Source organism: Scyliorhinus torazame, chromosome 26, assembly GCF_047496885.1.
Source record: "Scyliorhinus torazame isolate Kashiwa2021f chromosome 26, sScyTor2.1, whole genome shotgun sequence".
Lineage (NCBI taxonomy): Eukaryota > Metazoa > Chordata > Chondrichthyes > Carcharhiniformes > Scyliorhinidae > Scyliorhinus > Scyliorhinus torazame.
This window is the reverse complement of record NC_092732.1, coordinates 28,731,996-28,752,315: the sequence shown is the minus strand read 5'-3', so window position 1 is coordinate 28,752,315 and position 20,320 is coordinate 28,731,996. Positions and strand designations below refer to the sequence as shown.

The window sequence follows — 20,320 nt, the reverse complement described above, 5'->3', positions numbered from 1 at the left end:
TGGGGAGATTGTGGGGCTCGCTCCCACAGGGGAGTGGGGGAGAATGTGGGACTCTCTCCCACAGGGAGTGGGGGAGAATGTGGGACTCGCTCCCACACGGAGTGGGGGAGATTGTGGGATTCGCTCCCACAGGGAGTGGGGGAGAATGTGCGACTCGCTCCCAAGGGGAGTGGGGGAGAATGTGGGATTCGCTCCCACAGGGAGTGGGGGAGATTGTGGGACTCGCTCCCACAGGGAGTGGGGGAGAATGTGCGACTCGCTCCCAGAGGGAGTGGGGGAGAATGTGGGACTCGCTCCCACAGGGAGTGGGGGAGAATGTGGGACTCGCTCCCACAGGGTGTGGGGGAGAATGTGGGACTCGCTCCCACAGGGAGTGGGGGAGAATGTGGGACTCGCTCCCACAGGGAGTGGGAGGGAATGTGGGACTCGCTCCCACAGGGAGTGGGGAGAATGTGGGACTTCCTCCCACAGGGAGTGGGGGAGAATGTGGGACTTGCTCCCAGAGGGAGTGGGGGAGAATGTGGGCCTCGCTCCAACGGGGAGTGGGGTAGAATATGGGACTCGCATCCACATGGTGTGTGGTTAGAATGTGGGACTCGCTCCCACAGGGGGTGGGGAGAATGTGGGACTCGCTCCCACAGAGAGTGGGGAGAATGTGGGACTCGCTCCCACAGGGAGTGGGGAGAATGTGGGACTCGCTTCCACAGGGAGTGGGGGAGAATGTGGGACTCGCTCCCACAGGGAGTGGGGGAGAATGTGGGACTCGCTCCCACGGGGAGTGGCGAGAATGTGGGACTCGCACCCACAGGGAATGGGGGAGAATGTGGGACTCGCTCCCACAGGGAGTGGGGGGAATGTGGGACTCGCTCCTACTGGGAGTGGGGAGCATGTGGGACTCGTTCCCACAGGGAGTGGGGGAGAATGTGGGACTCGCTCCCACAGGGAGTGGGGGAGAATGTGGGACTCGCTCCCACAGGGAGTGGGAGGAATGTGGGACTCGCTCCTACAGGGAGTGGGGAGAATGTGGGACTCGTTCCCACAGGGAGTGGGGGAGAATGTGGGACTCGCTCCCACAGGGAGTGGGGGAGAATGTGGGACTCGCTCCCACAGGGAGTGGGGAGAATGTGGGACTCGCTCTTACAGGGAGTGGGGAGAATGTGGGACTCGCTCCTACAGGGAGTGGGGGGAATGTGGGACTCGCTCCCAGAGGGAGTCGAGAGAATGTGGAACTCGCTCCCACAGGGACTGGGGGAGAATGTGCGACTCGCTCCCACGCGGAGTGGGGGTGAATGTAGGACTCGCTCCCACAGGGAGTGGGGAGAATGTGGAACTCACTCCCACAGGGTGTGGGGGAGAATGTGGGACTCGCTCCCACAGGGAGTGGGGGAGAATGTGGGACTCGCTCCCACAGGGAGTGGGGGAGATTGTGGGACTCGCTCCCACGGGGAGTGGGGGAAAATGTGGGACTCGCTCCCACAAGGTGTGGGGGAGAAAGTGGGACACGCTCCCACAGGGTGTGGGGGAGAATGTGGGACTCGCTCCCACAGGGAGTGGGGAGAATGTGGGACTCGCTCCCACAGGGAGTGGGGGAGAATGTGGCACTCGCTCCCACAGGGAGTGGGAGTGAATGTGGGACTCGCTCCCACAGGGAGTGGGGAGAATGTGGGACTTGCTCCCACAGGGAGTGGGGGAGAATGTGGGACTCGCTCCCAGAGGGAGTCGAGAGAATGTGGAACTCGCTCCCACAGGACTGGGGGAGAATGTGGGCCTCGCTCCCACGGGGAGTGGGGAGAATGTGGGACTCGCTCCCACGGGGAGTGTGGGAGAATATGGGATTCGCTTCCACAGGGCGTGTGGTTAGAATGTGGGACTCGCTCCCACAGTGAGTGGGGGGGAATGTGGGACTCGTTCCCACAGGGAGTGGGGAGAATGTGGGACTCACTCCCACAGGGAGTGGGGAGAATGTGGGACTCGCTCCCACAGGGAGTGGGGAGAATGTGGGCCTCGCTCCCACGGGGAGTGGGGGAGAATATGGGACTCGGTCCCAAAGGGAGTGTGGAGAATGTGGGACTCGCTCCCACAGGGAGTCGGGAGAATGTGGGACTCGCTCCCACAGGGAGTGAGGGAGAATGTGGGACTCGCTCCCACAGGGAGTGGGGGAGAATGTGGGACTCGCTCCCACAGGGAGTGGGGAGAATGTGGGACTCGCTCCCACAGGGAGTCGGGAGAATGTGTGACTCGCTCCCACAGGGAATGGGGGAGAATGTGGGACTCGCACCCACAGGGAGTGGGGGAGAATGTGGGACTCGCTCCCACAGGGAGTGGGGGGAATGTGGGACTCGCTCCCACAGGGAGTCGGGAGAATGTGGGACTCGCTCCCAGAGGGCACCGTCGAGATACATTGATGGGGGAGTGGGGAGACGCAGCTGTATACAAACACCAGGGGGAGCGGAACGGACCGATATGGCGATGAGACTGGGGAGGGAGTGGGGGTGAGGAAGTGGACGGGCCAAATGGACTGTCTCGGCCCCCCGTTCCGTGTAACAAACCCACCGTCGCCTCCGCTTACCGATTAACGGTTCCTTCGCCTTTTGCATCATTTCCTTCGTCTGGTTGAGGGCCACCTCAGCTCCGCAGGCGATCGATTCGGACGCCCGGGTGAAGTTGGTGATGACGTTCTGAAGGGGTCCTTCAATGACCAGCCCGAAGGCCAAGGCCATGAGGAACGATTTCCCTTGTTCTGGGGAAAGAGAAGTTAGAAACAGTTACTTCGGTCAACAAAGAGGGGGGGGGGGGAGGTGGGGGGGTGGGGGGGTGGGGGGGGGGGCAGGGGAGAAATGTTGACCCCACTCTCGCCAAGGAGCCCCACGTTGCCAGAAGACCCCCCCCCCCCGAGCGGTGGGGCACTGTCGGCGGGCCGGGGAATTCCCAACAGCCAGAGAATTCTGACCTTGGCGCCGGGATGAGATAGAGAGGGGGTGTAGGGGCTGGAGGAGGTTACAGAGATAGGGAGGGGGTGTCGGGGCTGGAGGAGGTTACAGAGATAGGGAGGGGGTGTGGGGGCTGGAGGAGGTTACAGAGATAGGGAGGGGGTGTAGGGGCTGGAGGAGGTTACAGAGATAGGGAGGGGGTGTCGGGGCTGGAGGAGGTTACAGAGATAGGGAGGGGGTGTAGGGGCTGGAGGAGGTTACAGAGATAGGGAGGGGGTGTAGGGGATGGAGGTTACAGAGATAGGGAGGGGGCGTAGGGGCTGGAGGAGGTTACAGAGATAGGGAGGGGGTGTAGGGGCTGGAGAAGGTTACAGAGATAGGGAGGGGGGTGTAGGGGCTGGAGGAGGTTTCAGAGATAGGGAGCGGGTGTCGGGGCTGGAGGAGGTTACAGAGATAGGGAGGGGGGTGTAGGGGCTGGAGGAGGTTACAGAGTTAGGGAGGGGGGGCAGGGGCTGGAGGAGGTTACAGAGATAGGGAGGGGGTGTAGGGGCTGGAGGAGGTTACAGAGCTAGGGAGCGGGTGTCGGGGCTGGAGGAGGTTACAGAGATAGGGAGGGGGTGTAGGGGCTGGAGGACGTTGTAACCCAGAGTTCGAGACCGATCTGTGCCCAGGACGGGGGCAGGAGGATGCCTGAGTGGAGCAGCAACACCAGGTGTGGAGCAGAGGTGATGAATGGCCTATTTGTGTGGTGAGGAATTTGAACCCTTTCACTCGGACTGTAAGTGGACGGGGGTGGACAGGGAGGGGGGGGGGATGGTGTGGGGGGTGAGGGGGTTGGGTGTGGGGGGCGTGGGGGGGGGGGTGGCGGGGCAGGGGGGGAAGAACTGGGAATGGGCGGGAAGTGGGGAAGGAGTCCTTACTGGAGAAGATGTGCGGGAACATGAGAAAGACGTTGACCCGGATCTTGGCGGATAGGCCCATGCCTAGGCCCAGCAGCACGGCGATGGCGATGGTGGACACCAGGCAGTACCACAGGCTGTACTCCTGCACAAAGAGGACAAAGAGGGCGTAGACGCTGGTGAAGAAGAGTCCAAAGACAAACCCCCCCAGGCTCCGCAGGCACTCCTTGAAGACGTTGTCCTCCTCGATCCTCGCCTCCTGGACCTTGCGGGTCTCGGCGTCAGACCCCAGCAGCTCGTCGGCCCGCTTCCAGCAGCGTAGCTCGGGGCAACCGGGGCAGCAGGTTTCGAAGCACATCTGGGCCCTCCTGCGCTTGTAGAGGTTGAACCGGGCCTTCCTCGGGCGACCGGTGACAATGTAGATCCACTTGAGGACGAGGATCCTTGCCTTCTCCTTCCAAGGCTCCCTTTGCTCCTGATTCAGCTTCTTCCAGGTTGTCCGGAGAATCCTGTCACGTCGCGACATCCTCGTCCCTCCGCGACAGACGAGCTTAGCCCGTTTACTTCGGCAAGGCTACCCTCGTGTCGCACATCGCCAGCCTCGTAGCCTCTCCAACCTTCTCGCTGACTGCCTTCTGTAAGAGAGCCCGGACGGACGTTGAGATACATAAAATGCGACACAACCCCATTGAACAATCCAATATGATGGCGGGTTCGGGACTGGCCTGGAATTCATACATCCGAAGGACGCATCTCCCAAAACCGCCCACTCTACCATCGAGAAGTACAGCCCCCTGGCGCAGTGTACAGCTCCCTCTACACTGTCCCCATCAAACACTCCCAGGACAGGTACAGCACGGGGTTAGATATAGAGCAAAGCTCCCTCTACACTGTCCGCATCAAACACTCCCAGGACGGGTACAGCACGGGGTTAGATACAGAGTAAAGCTCCCTCTACACTTTCCCCATCAAACACTCCCAGGACAGGTACAGCACGGGGTTAGATACAGAGTAAAGCTCCCTCGACACTGTCCCCATCAAACGCTCCCAGGACAGGTACAGCACGGGGTTAGATACAGAGTAAAGCTCCCTCTACACTGTCCCATCAAACACTCCCAGGACAGGTACAGCACGGGGTCAGATACAGAGTAAAGCTCCCTCTACACTGTCCCCATCAAACACTCCCAGGACAGGTACAGCACGGGGTTAGATACAGAGTAAAGCTCCCTCTACACTGTCCCATCAAACACTCTCAGGACAGGTACAGCATGGGGTTAGATACAGAGTAAAGCTCCCTCCACACTGTCCCCATCAAGCACTCCCAGGACAGGTACAGCACGGGGTTAGATACAGAGTAAAGCTCCCTCTACACTGTCCCCATCAAACACTCCCAGGACAGGTACAGCACGGGGTTAGATACAGAGCAAAGCTCCCTCGACACTGTCCCCATCAAACACTCCCAGGACAGGTACAGCACGGGGTTAGATACAGAGTAAAGCTCCCTCTACACTGTCCCCATCAAACACTCCCAGGACAGGTACAGCACGGGGTTAGATACAGAATAAAGCTCCCTCTACACTGTCCCCATCAAACACTCCCAGGACAGGTACAGGACGGGGTTAGATACAGAGTAAAGCTCCCTCTACACTGTCCCCATCAAACACTCCCGGGACAGGTACAGCACGGGGTCAGATACAGAGTAAAGCTCCCTCTACACTGTCCCCATCAAACACTCCCAGGACAGGTACAGCACGGGGTTAGATACAGAGTAAAGCTCCCTCTGCACTGTCCCCATCAAACACTCCCAGGACAGGTACAGCACGGGGTTAGATACAGAGTAAAGCTCCCTCTGCACTGTCCCCATCAAACACTCCCAGGACAGGTACAGCACGGGCTTAGATACAGAGTAAAGCTCCCTCTACACTGTCCCCATCAAACACTCCCAGGACAGGTACACTCCCCCTCCCTCCCCTGAGCTGGTGACGTGCCTGTACCTGAACGTGTAAATGATTCCTGGTTGTAGATTCTCCGCCATCCAGTTATTGGCCACAGTCGGTTGGATCTGTGGCCAATGGGAGTTCTAGAATGCTTCCCTGCATTCCCATTGGCTACAACCTCCGCGGGGGTAATGCATCCTCGCCCTGCGATTGGCTGTTTGACGCTGCTCTATGTGTTATTATTTAAGGCCTTCTGCCTCCCCTAGCAACAGAACCTCAGGGGCTATTCTATTATTTTTTAAAACCGCCTCGTGCCTTTGCTGATTTGAGTTTGTGTGCAGCTTTCAGAGATTTCATGGGCTCCCTACAGTGCAGAAGAAGACCATTCGGCCCATCGGGTCTCCACCGACCCTCCGAAAGAGCCCCCTATCTCTGCCCAATTGCCCCATCCCCATCACCCTACCTAACTTGCACAACCCTGGACACCAAGGGGCAATTTTAGCGCGGCCAATCCACCTAACTCACCCGAGGCTGGGATCGCACGCGGGGACCTGGCGCTGCGAGGCAGCAGCGCTAACCCTCTGTGCTGCCCTGTTGGTTAATTGGAAGGTGATTGAATGTGCGGAATTCTTTGGTGCAAACCCTGAAGGAGAGTTCGAGGCCAGCTGAGGTCTGAGAGAGGGCACCTGGAATGGAATGTGGGTGTGAAGTGGAGGGAGGTGAGGGGTTGGGGGGCGGGGGGGGGGGAATACCCTGAAATATTTGTTTTATTCGAGGTACTGGGCACCAGAGAGCGATGAAGCATTGGAGGAGATACGGGGCTGGATTCGATGTCCGCTGCCACCATGTCACGTTGCACGCCCCACAACTTGCTTTTCGGAGTGCAGTTCGCTGCCGGGCTTCTAACCACCCCCCCCTCGTCGCCACATTCCGGCGCTTGTTCTGGTACACGGAGGGAGAATTGAGGATGTCCGACTCGCCCAACAAGTCTTTCGGGACTTGTGGGCGAAAACCGGAGCGCCCGGAGGAAACCCGCGCAGACACGGGGGGGAGAACGTGCAGACTCCGCACAGACAGTGACCCCAAGCCGGGAATCGAATCCGGGGCCCTGGCGCTGTGAAGCAACAGTGCTAACCACTGTGCTACCGTGCCGTCCTGTTGATCCCCAAATTTCTTTCTCTGTCAGTCTGGCCTCAACAAAAGTTGAGACGGATTCGCACGTAAAAAGAAGTTATTTATTTAGCTTGCAAGCTTGAATCATCTTACAGAAACGTAAAAGACATCCAGCCTCTTACACCCCAGAAAACGACTGAACTAAAAGACAAAGGGATCTCTGCAAAATCAATTCAAATGGTATCAAGTTTCACATACTCGACGGACATAGGTCAGCCTATGTCCCTCCTGACCTGTTCGATCTATTCTGATTGGCTCACTTCCAATCCCTTTCTCTGGCCCCTATCAATGCAGCATCACTCTCATAGACACACCTCTTCCTGCTTTTTCCATGCGGTCTCAAACCCCTTTGTCCCTAACTGCAAGAATCAAAGTGGCTTATTTCTACATTACATTAACTAGTAACTCTAAAGTAACTATTTTATATCACATTCGTCAGTCCTAGATGGAGTAAGAGCATACCTCACAACCCACACGGTGATCTTGGGAAATGAGTCAGTGGAGACTGTTGGAGACAGTTTTGATTTTCTGTAGTTCTGTCTATTGTAGTTACTTGATCCAATCCTTAGCCTTTTCAGCATACTTAAGAATGCACAATTTATAGCGTCGTGTAAATAAATTGACTTTGATTTCGTACAAAGCAATTAAAATATTAATTTAAACAAACAAAGGTCCCTCAGGGACCGGGTTTGATTTTGGCCTTGGGTCACTGTCTGTGCGGAGTCTGCACGTTCTCTCCGTGTGTGCGTGGGTTTCCTCCGGGTGCTCCGGTTTCCTCCCACAAAGATGTGCAGGTTAGGTGGATTGTGTTATGGGCCAGGGTGTAGAGAACCCCAAAGTGTATCATGGAGTTCACCTGACGCAACAACTTTGGAATAGATTGTGGTTATGAGGAACGCACGGTCCACTCTACAGGTGTGAAGCATCAGAGATCTACTGTACTTTTAACTTAAAACAATGGGCGTCATTCTCCGACCCCCCCGCCGGGGGGTCCTGGGGTCCCGGGGGGGGCGCGGGGCGATCTGGCCCCGGGGGGGTGCCCCCACGGTGGCCTGGCCCGCGATCGGGGCCCACCGATCTGCGGGCGGGCCTGTGCCGTGGGGGCACTCTTTCCCTTCCGCCTCCGCCACGGTCTCCACCATGGCGGAGGCAGAAGAGACTCCCTCCACTGCGCATGCGCGGGACACTGTCAGCGGCCGCTGACGCTCCCGCGCATGCGCCGCCCGGGGATGTCATTTCCGCGCCAGCTGGCGGGGCGGAAATTCCTCCGGCGTCGGCCTAGCCCCTCAATGTTGGGGCTCGGCCCCCAAAGATGCGGAGCATTCCGGACCTTTGGGGCGGCGCGATGCCCGTCTGATTGGCGCCGTTTTGGGCGCCAGTCGGCGGACATCACGCCGTTTCGGGAGAATTCTGCCCAATGTTTATTTATGAAATTTATGAAACTTTATAAACACACAGCAAACATCTTAACAACTATCAACACCAATAAATCCCCAAAGAATACAGTACTCTATAAGTAACTCTTAATCTTTCCTTGCGACATCCATAAAACAAAAAAAAACCTTTTACAGCAAGACATCAGGTTTAACTTCTCTACTGAGAGCAGTTACCACTTTGAATTCACAAAATGAACATTCTTTCGCTGGCAGAGCTTCATACACATCTTGCTGTGACTGCCGCTTCTCCAAATCTAAAACAAAACGAAACACACCCTGTAGCAGACAGCCCAAAGCGACGGTAAAAGCCGACAGACAGCCCAGCTCCACCCACACTCTGACATCACCGATAAACACCCATTTCTTAAAGGTATTCTCACAGGACAATTGGCCGTGCTAAATTGTCCCATTCTGTCCAAAGATGTGCTGGTTAGGTGGATTGGCCGTGCTAAATTGTCCCATTCTGTCCAAAGATGTGCAGGTTAGGTGGATTGGCCGTGCTAAATTGTCCCTTCGCGTCCAAAGATGTGCAGGTTAGGTGGATTGGCCGTGCTAAATTGTCCCATAGTGTCCAAAGATATGCAGGTTAGGTGGATTGACCGTGCTAAATTGTCCCTTAGTGTCCAAAGATGTACAGGTTAGGTGGATTGGCCGTGCTAAATTGTCCCTTAGTGGTCCAAAGATGTGCGGGTTAGGTGGATTGGCCGTGCTAAATTGCCCCTTAGTGTCCAAAGATGTGCAGGTTAGGTGGATTGGCCGTGCTAAATTGTCCCTTAGTGTCCAAAGATGTGCAGGTTAGGTGGATTGGCCGTGCTAAATTGTCCCATTCTGTCCAAAGATGTGCAGGTTAGGTGGATTGGCCGTGCTAAATTGTCCCTTAGTGTCCAAAGATGTGCAGGTTAGGTGGATTGGCCGTGCTAAATTGTCCCTTAGTGTCCAAAGATGTACAGATTCGGTGGATTGGCCGTGCTAAATTGCCCATTAGTGTCCAAAGATGTGCAGATTAGGTGGATTGGCCGTGCTAAATTGTCCCTTAGTGTCCAAAGATGTGCAGGTTAGGTGGATTGGCCGTGCTAAATTGTCCCTTAGTGTCCAAAGATGTGCAGGTTAGGTGGATTGGCCGTGCTAAATTGCCCCTTAGTGTCCAAAGATGTGCAGGTTAGGTGGATTGGCCGTGCTAAATTGTCCCTTAGTGTCCAAAGATGTGCAGGTTAGGTGGATTGGCCGTGCAAAATTGTCCCTTAGGGTGGAGGAGTGGGTAATATGATCTTTCAGAGGGTCAGGGCAGCCTTGATGGGCCAAATGGCCTCCTTCTGCACTCAGAGCCAGTCCAGGCCTGGATGGGCCGTGTGGCCCCAGCCTTGTTGTGTGAGAGTCGCGGGCTCTGTGAGGTCACAGACTGGCGGTTCTGAAGGAATTCTCCATTCTCCGTGTCACAGGGGAGTAGCGGTGTCAGAATGGGGAGGTTCTGCAAATTGGAGCGAGTGGAATAGAGAGAGAGAGGGAGGGAGGGAGGGGAAGATCAAACGAGCGGGTTGGAAGAGGGCGAGCGTGGAAAATGAGCGAGCTTCCGATGCGGGCGTGGGAGGGGAGGGGAGGGCGGGGAGAGCGCGAATAGCAGAATGGAGAGCGCGGAGAGTGGCGAGGGAACAGAGGAGGGGGCAGAGGCGGCACAGCGAGGGCAGACAAACGAGGGAGGGCAGAGCGGGGAGGGCGAGCGCAGAGGAGGGTGGAGGAGGGGACGCCGAGGGACGAAGAGAGGAAAAAGGGGGAAGAGGGCAGAGGGCGGAGAGAAAGGGAGGAGGAATGAGGGAACGGCTGAGGGCGGGGAATGGAGAGGATATTGGAGGCACCACAAGAAGGTGGCGCACTCAAGTACGTGAGAGTTCACGGTGTGAACACACTCGGCAACGGTCGCGAAGGCCGCCTCTCAGAGCGTTACTCTGTATCTAACCCCGTGCTGTACCTGTCCTGGGAGTGTTTGATGGGGACAGTGCAGAGGGAGCTTTACTCTGTATCTAACCCCGTGCTGTACCTGTCCTGGGAGTGTTTGACGGGGACAGTGCAGAGGGAGCTTTACTCTGTATCTAACCCCGTGCTGTACCTGTCCTGGGAGTGTTTGATGGGGACAGTGTAGAGGGAGCTTTACTCTGTATCTAACCCTGTGCTGTACCTGTCCTGGGATTGTTTGATGGGGACAGTGTAGAGGGAGCTTTACTCTGTATCTAACCCCCGTGCTGTACCTGTCCTGGGAGTGTTTGATGGGGACAGTGTAGAGGGAGCTTTACTTTGTATCTAACCCTGTGCTGTACCTGTCCTGGGAGTGTTTGATGGGGACAGTGTAGAGGGAGCTTTACTCTGTATCTCACCCCGTGCTGTACCTGTCCTGGGAGTGTTTGATGGGGACAGTGTAGAGGGAGCTTTACTCTGTATCTAACCCCGTGCTGTACCTGTCCTGGGAGTGTTTGATGGGGACAGTGTAGAGGGAGCTTTACTCTGTATCTAACCCCGTGCTGTACCTCTCCTGGGAGTGTTTGATGGGGACAGTGTAGAGGGAGCTTTACTCTGTATCTAACCCCGTGCTGTACCTGTCCTGGGAGTGTTTGATGGGGACAGTGTAGAGGGAGCTTTACTCTGTATCTAACCCTGTGCTGTACCTGTCCTGGGAGTGTTTGATGGGGACAGTGTAGAGGGAGCTTTACTCTGTATCTAACCCCGTGTTGTACCTGTCCTGGGAGTGTTTGATGGGGACAGTGTAGAGGGAGCTTTACTCTGTATCTAACTCCGTGCTGTACCTGTCCTGGGAGTGTTTGATGGGGACAGTGTAGAGGGAGCTTTACTCTGTATCTAACTCCGTGCTGTACCTGTCCTGGGAGTGTTTGATGTGGACAGTGTAGAGGGAGCTTTACTCTGTATCTAACCCTGTGCTGCACCTGTCCTGGGAGCGTTTGATGGGGACAGTGTAGAGGGAGCTTTACTCTGTATCTAACCCCGTGCTGTACCTGTCCTGGGAGTGTTTGATGGGGACAGTGTAGAGGGAGCTTTACTCTGTATCTAACCCCGTGGTGTACCTGTCCTGGGTGTGTTTGATGGGGACAGTGTCGAGGGAGCTTTACTCTGTATCTAACCCCGTGCTGTATCTGTCCTGGGAATGTTTGATGGGGGCAGTGTAGAGGGAGCTTTACTCTGTATCTAACCCGGTGCTGTACTTGTCCTGGGAGTGTTTGATGGGGACAGTGTAGAGGGAGCTTTACTCTGTATCTAACCCCGTGCTGTTCCTGTCCTGGGAGTGTTTGATGGGGACAGTGTAGAGGGAGCTTTACTCTGTATCTAACCCCCTGCTGTTCCTGTCCTGGGAGTGTTTGATGGGGACAGTGTAGAGGGAGCTTTACTTTGTATCTAACCCTGTGCTGTACCTGTCCTGGGAATGTTTGATGGGGGACAGTGTAGAGGGAGCTTTACTCTGTCTCCAACCCCGTGCTGTACCTGTCCTGGGAGTGTTTGATGTGGACAGTGTAGAGGGGGCTTTACTCTGTATCTAACCCCGTGCTGTACCTGCCCTGAGAGTGTTTGATGGGGACAGTGTAGAGGGAGCTTTACTCTGTATCCAACCCTGTGCTGTACCTGTCCTTGGAGTGTTTGATGGTGACAGTGTCGAGGGAGCTTTACTCTGTATCTAACCCCATGCTGTACCTGTCCTGGGAGTGTTTGATGGGGCAGTGTAGCGGGAGCTTTACTCTGTATCTAGCCCCGTGCTGTACCTGTCCTGGGAGTGTTTGATGGGGACCGTGTAGAGCGAGCTTTAGTCTCTATCTAACCCTGTGCTGTACCTGTCCTGGGAGTGTTTGATGGGGACAGTGTAGAGGGAGCTTTACTCTGTATCTAACCCTGTGCTGTACCTGCCCTGGGAGTGTTTGATGGGGACAGTGTAGAGGGAGCTTTACTCTGTATCTAACCCCGTGCTGTACCTGTCCTGTGAGTGTTTGATGGCGACGGTGTCGAGGAAACTTTATTCTGTATTTTTCCTGACCCTTGAATAACTCATGATTTTCTCCCTAGCCCTCCAATCACTCCTCACTCGGTGCTGTCCGTCCATCTTAATTCGCTTCCTCTGGAGTGAACCGTTCGACTTTCGTATCACCAAGTTCTTCATTGGATTCGGGGCTGGAGCGATCTTCGGGATTGGTGCGTGGTCTCTGTCGTTCTTTACTGTTGTCAGATGTATCGATAGGGTTAGGTGTTGCAGATTATATTTCCCAGCCTAACCGTCTGCGATGGGAAAGAGGGAGAGCAGTGACCCAGGACAGACATCGGCTGAACTCGCCTCTCGGGCCTTGTGGGCGCCAACCTGGAGGCCGTCAAAATAATCCAGGCCTCTGCACCCCCCCCCCACCCCGCTTCAGCGCCATCACGACCCCTCACCAAATCTCCCCCCGTCCCCCACTACAAATATTGTCCCCGCTGCGATGTAGCTTGCAGATTGGCCGACCCGCCAGGTTCCCATGGCGACCTCTGCTGTGTGGGGAACAGAGAACAATCCGGCGCAGGAACAGGCCCTTCGGCCCTCCAAGCCCGTACCGGTTATGATACCACCCTTGGCCCAAACCCTCAGCCCTTCCTTGTGCCGTGTCCCTCTATACCCGTCCTGTCCCGGTGTTTGTCAAGATGCCTTTTGAACGCCGTTAATGTATCTGCTTCCACAACCTCCCCTGGCCACGCATTCCAGACACTCACCACCCTCTGTGTAAAAAACCTGCCTCGCACATCTCCTCGAAACGTTGCCCCCCGGACCTTAAACCTATGCCCCCTGGTGACTGCCCCCTCCACCCTGGGACAGAGTGCCTGCCCATCCACTCTATCCACGCCCCTCATAATCTTGTCGACCTCGATCAGGTCGCCCCTCAACCTCCGTCTTTCTAATGAAAACAGTCCGAGTCTATTCAGCCTCTCCGTATAGCTAACACCCTCCAGACCCGGCAACATCCTGGTGAACCTCCTCTGCACCCTCTCCAAAGCCTCCACACCCTTCTGGTAGTGCGGCGACCAGAATTGTGCGCAATATTCCGAGTGCGGCCTAACCGAGGTTCTGTACAACTGCAGCCTGACTCGCCTTCATTGGACGATGCCCCGTCCAATGAAGGCGAGCATTCCGTCTGCTTTCTTGACCACCTTGTCCACTTGTGTTGCCACCTTCAAAGATCTGTGGACCTGCACCCCCAGATCTCTCTGACTTTCTATATTCCGAAGAGTTTTGCTATTTGCATTATATTTCCCCTCTATGTTAGACCCCCCAAAATGCATTACTTCACATTTGTCCGGATTAAACTGCATTTGCCATTTCTCTGCCCAAGTCTCCAAGAAGCCAGACTGAAGACCGCGTGTGGACCTTGGAATCCCGAAAGACCCAGGCCTCAAAACCACGCTCAGGCCCCCCCCACCCCGCCCCCCGGCACCCCCCCCCCTCGCCCGCTGCCCTCCCCCCCCCCCGCCCCCCCCCCGCCTCCCCCCCCCCCGCCTCCCCCCCCCGCCCCCCGGCACTCCCCCCCTCACCCGCCGCCCCCACCCCCCCCCCCCTCGGCCCCCACCCCCCCCGCCCCCCCGCCTCCTGACATGCATCAACCTCCTCTATTACCTCCCTCTGACCAGGTCCCTGTCGGGAGAATCCAACCAAAGCATTGCTCGTTTTCCTTGTTCCGAAATGTAAGAAAGAATCGGGTTTTATTCTTGCCAGTTCGGGACTGTTGCAGTGGGGGCTGTGCTCCCCAACACATAGATTTGGAGTTGCTGTGCGAGCCGGTCTCCTTCATTGGAGGGTCAGTCCTGAGGGAGTGCCGCACTGACGGAGGGTCATTACTGAGGGAGCGCCGCACTGTGGGAGGGTCAGTACTGAGGGAGCGCCGCACTGTCGGAGGGTCAGTACTGAGGGAGCGCCGCACTGTGGAGGGTCAGTCCTGAGGGAGTGCCGCACTGACGGAGGGTCATTACTGAGGGAGCGCCGCACTGTGGGAGGGTCAGTACTGAGGGAGCGCCGCACTGTCGGAGGGTCAGTACTGAGGGAGCGCCGCACTGTGGGAGGGTCAGTACTGAGGGAGTGCCGCACTGTCGGAGAGTCAGTACTGAGGGAGTGCCGCACTGTCAGAGGGTCAGTACTGAGGGAGCGCCGCACTGTCAGAGGGTCAGTACTGAGGGAGTGCCGCACTGTGGGAGGGTCAGTACTGAGGGAGCGCCGCACTGTCGGAGGGTCAGTACTGAGGGAGGACCGCACTGTCGGAGGGTCAGTTCTGAGGGAGCACCGCACTGTCGGAGGGTCAGTTCTGAGGGAGCGCCGCACTGTCGGAGGGTCAGTACTGAGGGAGGACCGCACTGCCGGAGAGTCGGTACTGAGGGAGCACCGCACTGTCGGAGGGTCAGTTCTGAGGGAGCACCGCACTGTCGGAGGGTCAGTACTGAGGGAGCGCCGCACTGTGGGAGGGTCAGTACTGAGGGAGCGCCGCGCTGTCGGGTAGTCAGTACTGAGGGAGCGCCGCACTGTCGGAGCGTCAGTACTGAGGGAACACCGCACTGTGGGAGGGTCAGTACTGAGGGAGCGCCGCACTGTCGGATGGTCAGTACTGAGGGAGGACCGCACTGTCGGAGAGTCAGTACTGAGGGAGCACCGCACTGTGGGAGGGTCAGTACTGAGGGAGCGCCGCACTGTCGGAGGGTCAGTACTGAGGGAGTGCCGCATTGTCGGAGGGTCAGTACTGAGGGAGGACCGCACTGTCGGAGGGTCAGTACTGAGGGAGCGCCGCACTGTCGGAGGGTCAGTACTGAGGGAGCGCCGCACTGTCAGAGGGTCAGTACTGAGGGAGTGCCGCACTGTGGGAGGGTCAGTACTGAGGGAGCGCCGCACTGTCGGAGGGTCAGTACTGAGGGAGGACCGCACTGTCGGAGGGTCAGTTCTGAGGGAGCACCGCACTGTCGGAGGGTCAGTTCTGAGGGAGCGCCGCACTGTCGGAGGGTCAGTACTGAGGGAGGACCGCACTGCCGGAGAGTCGGTACTGAGGGAGCACCGCACTGTCGGAGGGTCAGTTCTGAGGGAGCACCGCACTGTCGGAGGGTCAGTACTGAGGGAGCGCCGCACTGTGGGAGGGTCAGTACTGAGGGAGCGCCGCGCTGTCGGGTAGTCAGTACTGAGGGAGCGCCGCACTGTCGGAGCGTCAGTACTGAGGGAACACCGCACTGTGGGAGGGTCAGTACTGAGGGAGCGCCGCACTGTCGGATGGTCAGTACTGAGGGAGGACCGCACTGTCGGAGAGTCAGTACTGAGGGAGCACCGCACTGTCGGAGGGTCAGTTCTGAGGGAGCGCTGCTCTGTCGGAGGGTCAGTACTGAGGGAGCGCCGCACTGTCGGAGGTTCAGTACTGAGTGCCGCACTGTCAGAGGGTCAGTACTGAGGGAGCGCCGCACTGTCGGAGCGTCAGTACTGAGGGAACACCGCACTGTGGGAGGGTCATTACTGAGGGAGCGCCGCACTGTCGGAGATTCAGTACTGAGGGAGGACCGCACTGTCGGAGAGTCAGTACTGAGGGAGCACCGCACTGTCGGAGGGTCAGTTCTGAGGGAGCACCGCACTGTCGGAGGGTCAGTACTGAGGGAGCGCCGCACTGTCGGAGGGTCAGTACTGAGGGAGCGCCGACCTGTCGGAGGGTCAGTACTGAGGGAGTGCCGCACTGTCGGAGGGTCAGTTCTGAGGGAGCGCCGCACTGTCAGAGGGTCAGTACTGAGGGAGTGCCGCACTGTGGGAGGGTCAGTACTGAGGGAGCGCCGCACTGTGGGTGGTTCAGTACTGAGTGAGCACCGCACTGTCGGAGGGTCAGTGCTGAGGGAGCGCCGCACTGTCGGAGGGTCAGTGCTGAGGGAGTGCCGCACTGTCGGAGGGTCAGTACTGAGGGAGCGCTGCACTGTCGGAGGGTCAGTGCTGAGGGAGCGCCGCACTGTCGGAGGGTCAGTACTGAGGGAGCGTCGCACTGTCAGAGGGTCAGTACTGAGGGAGCGCCGCACTGTCAGAGGGTCAGTGCTGAGGGAGCGCCGCACTGTCGGAGGGTCAGTGCTGAGGGAGTGTTTCACTGTCGGAGGTTCAGCACTGAGAATAAAGATCAAAAGTAATTCATTAGATGGAACCTGTGTTGAGATGTTCTGACGTTGTGAAAGAAACCAGATGAATGCCAGAAGGAATATCTGAGAGTCCAACACTCGCTCAGCACTAACACTGGGAGAGTCTGGCCAGACACCGCTCTGCGGAGAGGGGATCGAACCGCCAGCGGCGTGAGTCGATAATCAGATTCCGCTGACTGACAGTCACCAAACGTTGCTTTTCCATTCTGCTCATCAGGGTTCTACTTCATCATCGTCGATCAATTGGAACTTTATGAGGATCACAAGCTTTACATTCTGTACGGATTATCCAGTGAGTAATTAACAGGGAGCTTTACTCTGTATCTAACCCCGTGCTGTACCTGTCCTGGGAGTGTTTGATGGGGACAGTGTAGAGGGAGCTTTACTCTGTATCTAACCCCGTGCTGTACCTGTCCTGGGAGTGTTTGATGGGGACAGTGTAGAGGGAGCTTTACTCTGTATCTAACCCCGTGCTGTACCTGTCCTGGAAGTGTTTGATGGGGACAGTGTAGAATCATAGAAGTTTACAGCATGGAAACAGGCCCTTCGGCCCAACCAGTCCATGCCGCCCAGTTTTTACCATTAAGCTAGTCCCAATTGCCCGCACTTGGAACATAACCCTCTATACCCATCTTACCCATGTAACTATCTAAATGTTTTTTAAAAGACACAATTGTACCCGCCTCTACTACTACCTTCGATGTGGTGGCCATCACGGAAACTTGGATAGAAGAGGGGCAGAAATGGTTGTTGGAGGTCCCTGGTTATAGATGTTTCAATAAGATTAGGGAGGGTGGTAAAAGAGGTGGGGGGGGTGGCATTATTAATTAGGGATAGTATAACAGCTGCAGAAAGGCAGTTCGAGGAGTATCACCCTATTGAGGTAGTATGGGTTGAAGTCAGAAATAGGAAAGGAGCAGTCACCTTGTTAGGAGTTTTCTATAGGCCCCCCAATAGTAACAGAGATGTGGAGGAACAGATTGGGAAACAGATTTTGGAAAGGTGCAGAAGTCATAGGGTAGTAGTCATGGGCGACTTTAACTTCCCAAATATTGAGTGGAAACTCTTTAGATCAAATAGTTTGGATGGGGTGGTGTTTGTACAGTGTGTCCAGGAAGCTTTTCTAACACAGTATGTAGATTGTCCGACCAGAGGAGGGGCAATATTGGATTTAGTACTGGGTAATGAACCAGGGCAAGTGATAGATTTGTTAGTGGGGGAGCATTTTGGAGATAGTGACCACAATTCTGTGACTTTCACTTTAGTAATGGAGAGGGATAGGTACGTGCAACAGGGCAAGGTTTACAATTGGGGGAAGGGTAAATACGATGTTGTCAGACAAGAATTGAAGTGCATAAGTTGGGAACATAGGCTGGCAGGGAAGGACACAAGTGAAATGTGGAACTTGTTCAAGGAACAGGTGCTACGTGTCCTTGATATGTATGTCCCTGTCAGGCAGGGAAGAGATGGTCGAGTGAGGGAACCATGGTTGACAAGAGAGGTTGAATGTCTTGTTAAGAGGAAAAAGGTGACTTATGTAAGGCTGAGGAAACAAGGTTCAGACAGGGCATTGGAGGGATACAAGATAGCCAGGAGGGAACTGAAGAAAGGGATTAGGAGAGCTAAGAGAGGGCATGAACAATCTTTGGCGGGTAGGATCAAGGAAAACCCCAAGGCCTTTTACACATATGTGAGAAATATGAGAATGACTAGAGCGAGGGTAGGTCCGATCAAGGACAGTAGCGGGAGATTGTGTATTGAGTCTGAAGAGATAGGAGAGGTCTTGAATGAGTATTTTTCTTCTGTATTTACAAATGAGAGGGGCGATATTGTTGGAGAGGACAGTGTGAAACAGATTGGTAAGCTCAAGGAAATACTTGTCAGGAAGGAAGATGTGTTGGGCATTTTGAAAAACTTGAGGATAGACAAGTCCCCCGGGCCTGACGGGATATATCCAAGGGTTCTATGGGAAGCAAGAGATGAAATTGCAGAGCCGTTGGCAATGATCTTTTCGTCCTCACTGTCAACAGGGGTGGTACCAGGGGATTGGAGAGTGGCGAATGTCGTGCCCCTGTTCAAAAAAGGAACTAGGGATAACCCTGGGAATTACAGGCCAGTTAGTCTTACTTCGGTGGTAGGCAAAGTAATGGAAAGGGTACTGAAGGATAGGATTTCTGAGCATCTGGAAAGACACTGCTTGATTAGGGATAGTCAGCACGGATTTGTGAGGGGTAGGTCTTGCCTTACAAATCTTATTGAATTCTTTGAGGAGGTGACCAAGCATGTGGATGAAGGTAAAGCAGTGGATGTAGTGTACATGGATTTTAGTAAGGCATTTGATAAAGTTCCCCATGGTAGGCTTATGCAGAAAGTAAGGAGGCATGGGATAGTGGGAAATTTGGCCAGTTGGATAACGAACTGGCTAACCGATAGAAGTCAGAGAGTGGTGGTGGATGGCAAATATTCAGCCTGGATCCCAGTTACCAGTGGCGTACCGCAGGGATCAGTTCTGGGTCCTCTGCTGTTTGTGATTTTCATTAATGACTTGGGTGAGGGAGTTGAAGGGTGGGTCAGTAAATTTGCAGACGATACGAAGATTGGTGGAGTTGTGGATAGTAAGGAGGGCTGTTGTCGGCTGCAAAGAGACATAGATAGGATGCAGAGCTGGGCTGAGAAGTGGCAGATGGAGTTTAACCCTGAAAAGTGTGAGGTTGTCCATTTTGGAAGGACAAATATGAATGCGGAATATAGGGTTAACGGTAGAGTTCTTGGCAATGTGGAGGAGCAGAGAGATCTTGGGGTCTATGTTCATACATCTTTGAAAGTTGCCACTCAAGTGGATAGAGCTGTGAAGAAGGCCTATGGTGTGCTCGCGTTCATTAACAGAGGGATTGAATTTAAGAGCCGTGAGGTGATGATGCAGCTGTACAAAACTTTGGTAAGGCCACATTTGGAGTACTGTGTACAGTTCTGGTCGCCTCATTTTAGGAAGGATGTGGAAGCTCTGGAAAAGGTGCAAAGAAGATTTACCAGGATGTTGCCTGGAATGGAGAGTAGGTCTTACGAGGAAAGGTTGAGGGTGCTAGGCCTTTTCTCATTAGAGCGGAGAAGGATGAGGGGCGACTTGATAGAGGTTTATAAGATGATCAGGGGAATAGATAGAGTAGACAGTCAGAGACTTTTTCCCCGGGTGGAACACACCATTACAAGGGGACATAAATTTAAGGTGAAAGGTGGAAGATATAGGAGGGATATCAGAGGTAGGTTCTTTACCCAGAGAGTAGTGGGGGCATGGAATGCACTGCCTGTGGAAGTAGTTGAGTCGGAAACATTAGGGACCTTAAAGCAGCTATTGGATAGGTACATGGATGACGGTAAAATGATATAGTGTAGATTTATTTGTTCTTAAGGGCAGCACGGTAGCATTGTGGATAGCACAATTGCTTCACAGCTCCATGGTCCCAGGTTCGATTCCGGCTTGGGTCATTGTCTGTGCGGAGTCTGCACGTCCTCCCCGTGTCTGCGTGGGTTTCCTCCGGGTGCTCCGGTTTCCTCCCACAGTCCAAAGATGTGCGGGTTAGGTGAATTGGCCAATGATAAATTGCCCTTAATGTCCAAATTGCCCTTGGTGTTGGGTGGAGGTGTTGAGTTTGGGTATGGTGCTCTTTCCAAGAGCCGGTGCAGACTCAAAGGGCCGAATGGCCTCCTTCTGCACTGTAAATTCAATGATAATCTATGATTAATCTAGGACAAAGGTTCGGCACAACATCGTGGGCCGAAGGGCCTGT

General features: G+C 55.3%; 1 protein-coding gene and 1 long non-coding RNA gene across 2 annotated transcripts in view; one reads left to right on the top strand and one right to left on the bottom strand.

Moving 5' to 3' along the window:
* The window catches only part of dcst2 (DC-STAMP domain containing 2), a 69,605-nt gene extending 65,147 nt beyond the window's left edge, over positions 1-4,458 (bottom strand). Inside the window, exons 1-2 of the mRNA XM_072490564.1 lie at positions 3,851-4,458; positions 2,570-2,740 (exon numbers count right to left, since the gene is read on the bottom strand). Of these exons, the coding sequence (XP_072346665.1) occupies positions 2,570-2,740; positions 3,851-4,355 (676 nt within the window). The 5' untranslated portion in view covers positions 4,356-4,458. The remainder of the gene's footprint in view (positions 1-2,569; positions 2,741-3,850) is intronic.
* LOC140402927 (uncharacterized) overlaps positions 3,532-20,320 on the top strand; it is a 40,628-nt gene continuing 23,839 nt past the window's right edge. The window contains exons 1-2 of the long non-coding RNA XR_011938192.1: positions 3,532-3,678; positions 12,435-12,560. This is a non-coding gene — a long non-coding RNA (uncharacterized lncRNA). The remainder of the gene's footprint in view (positions 3,679-12,434; positions 12,561-20,320) is intronic.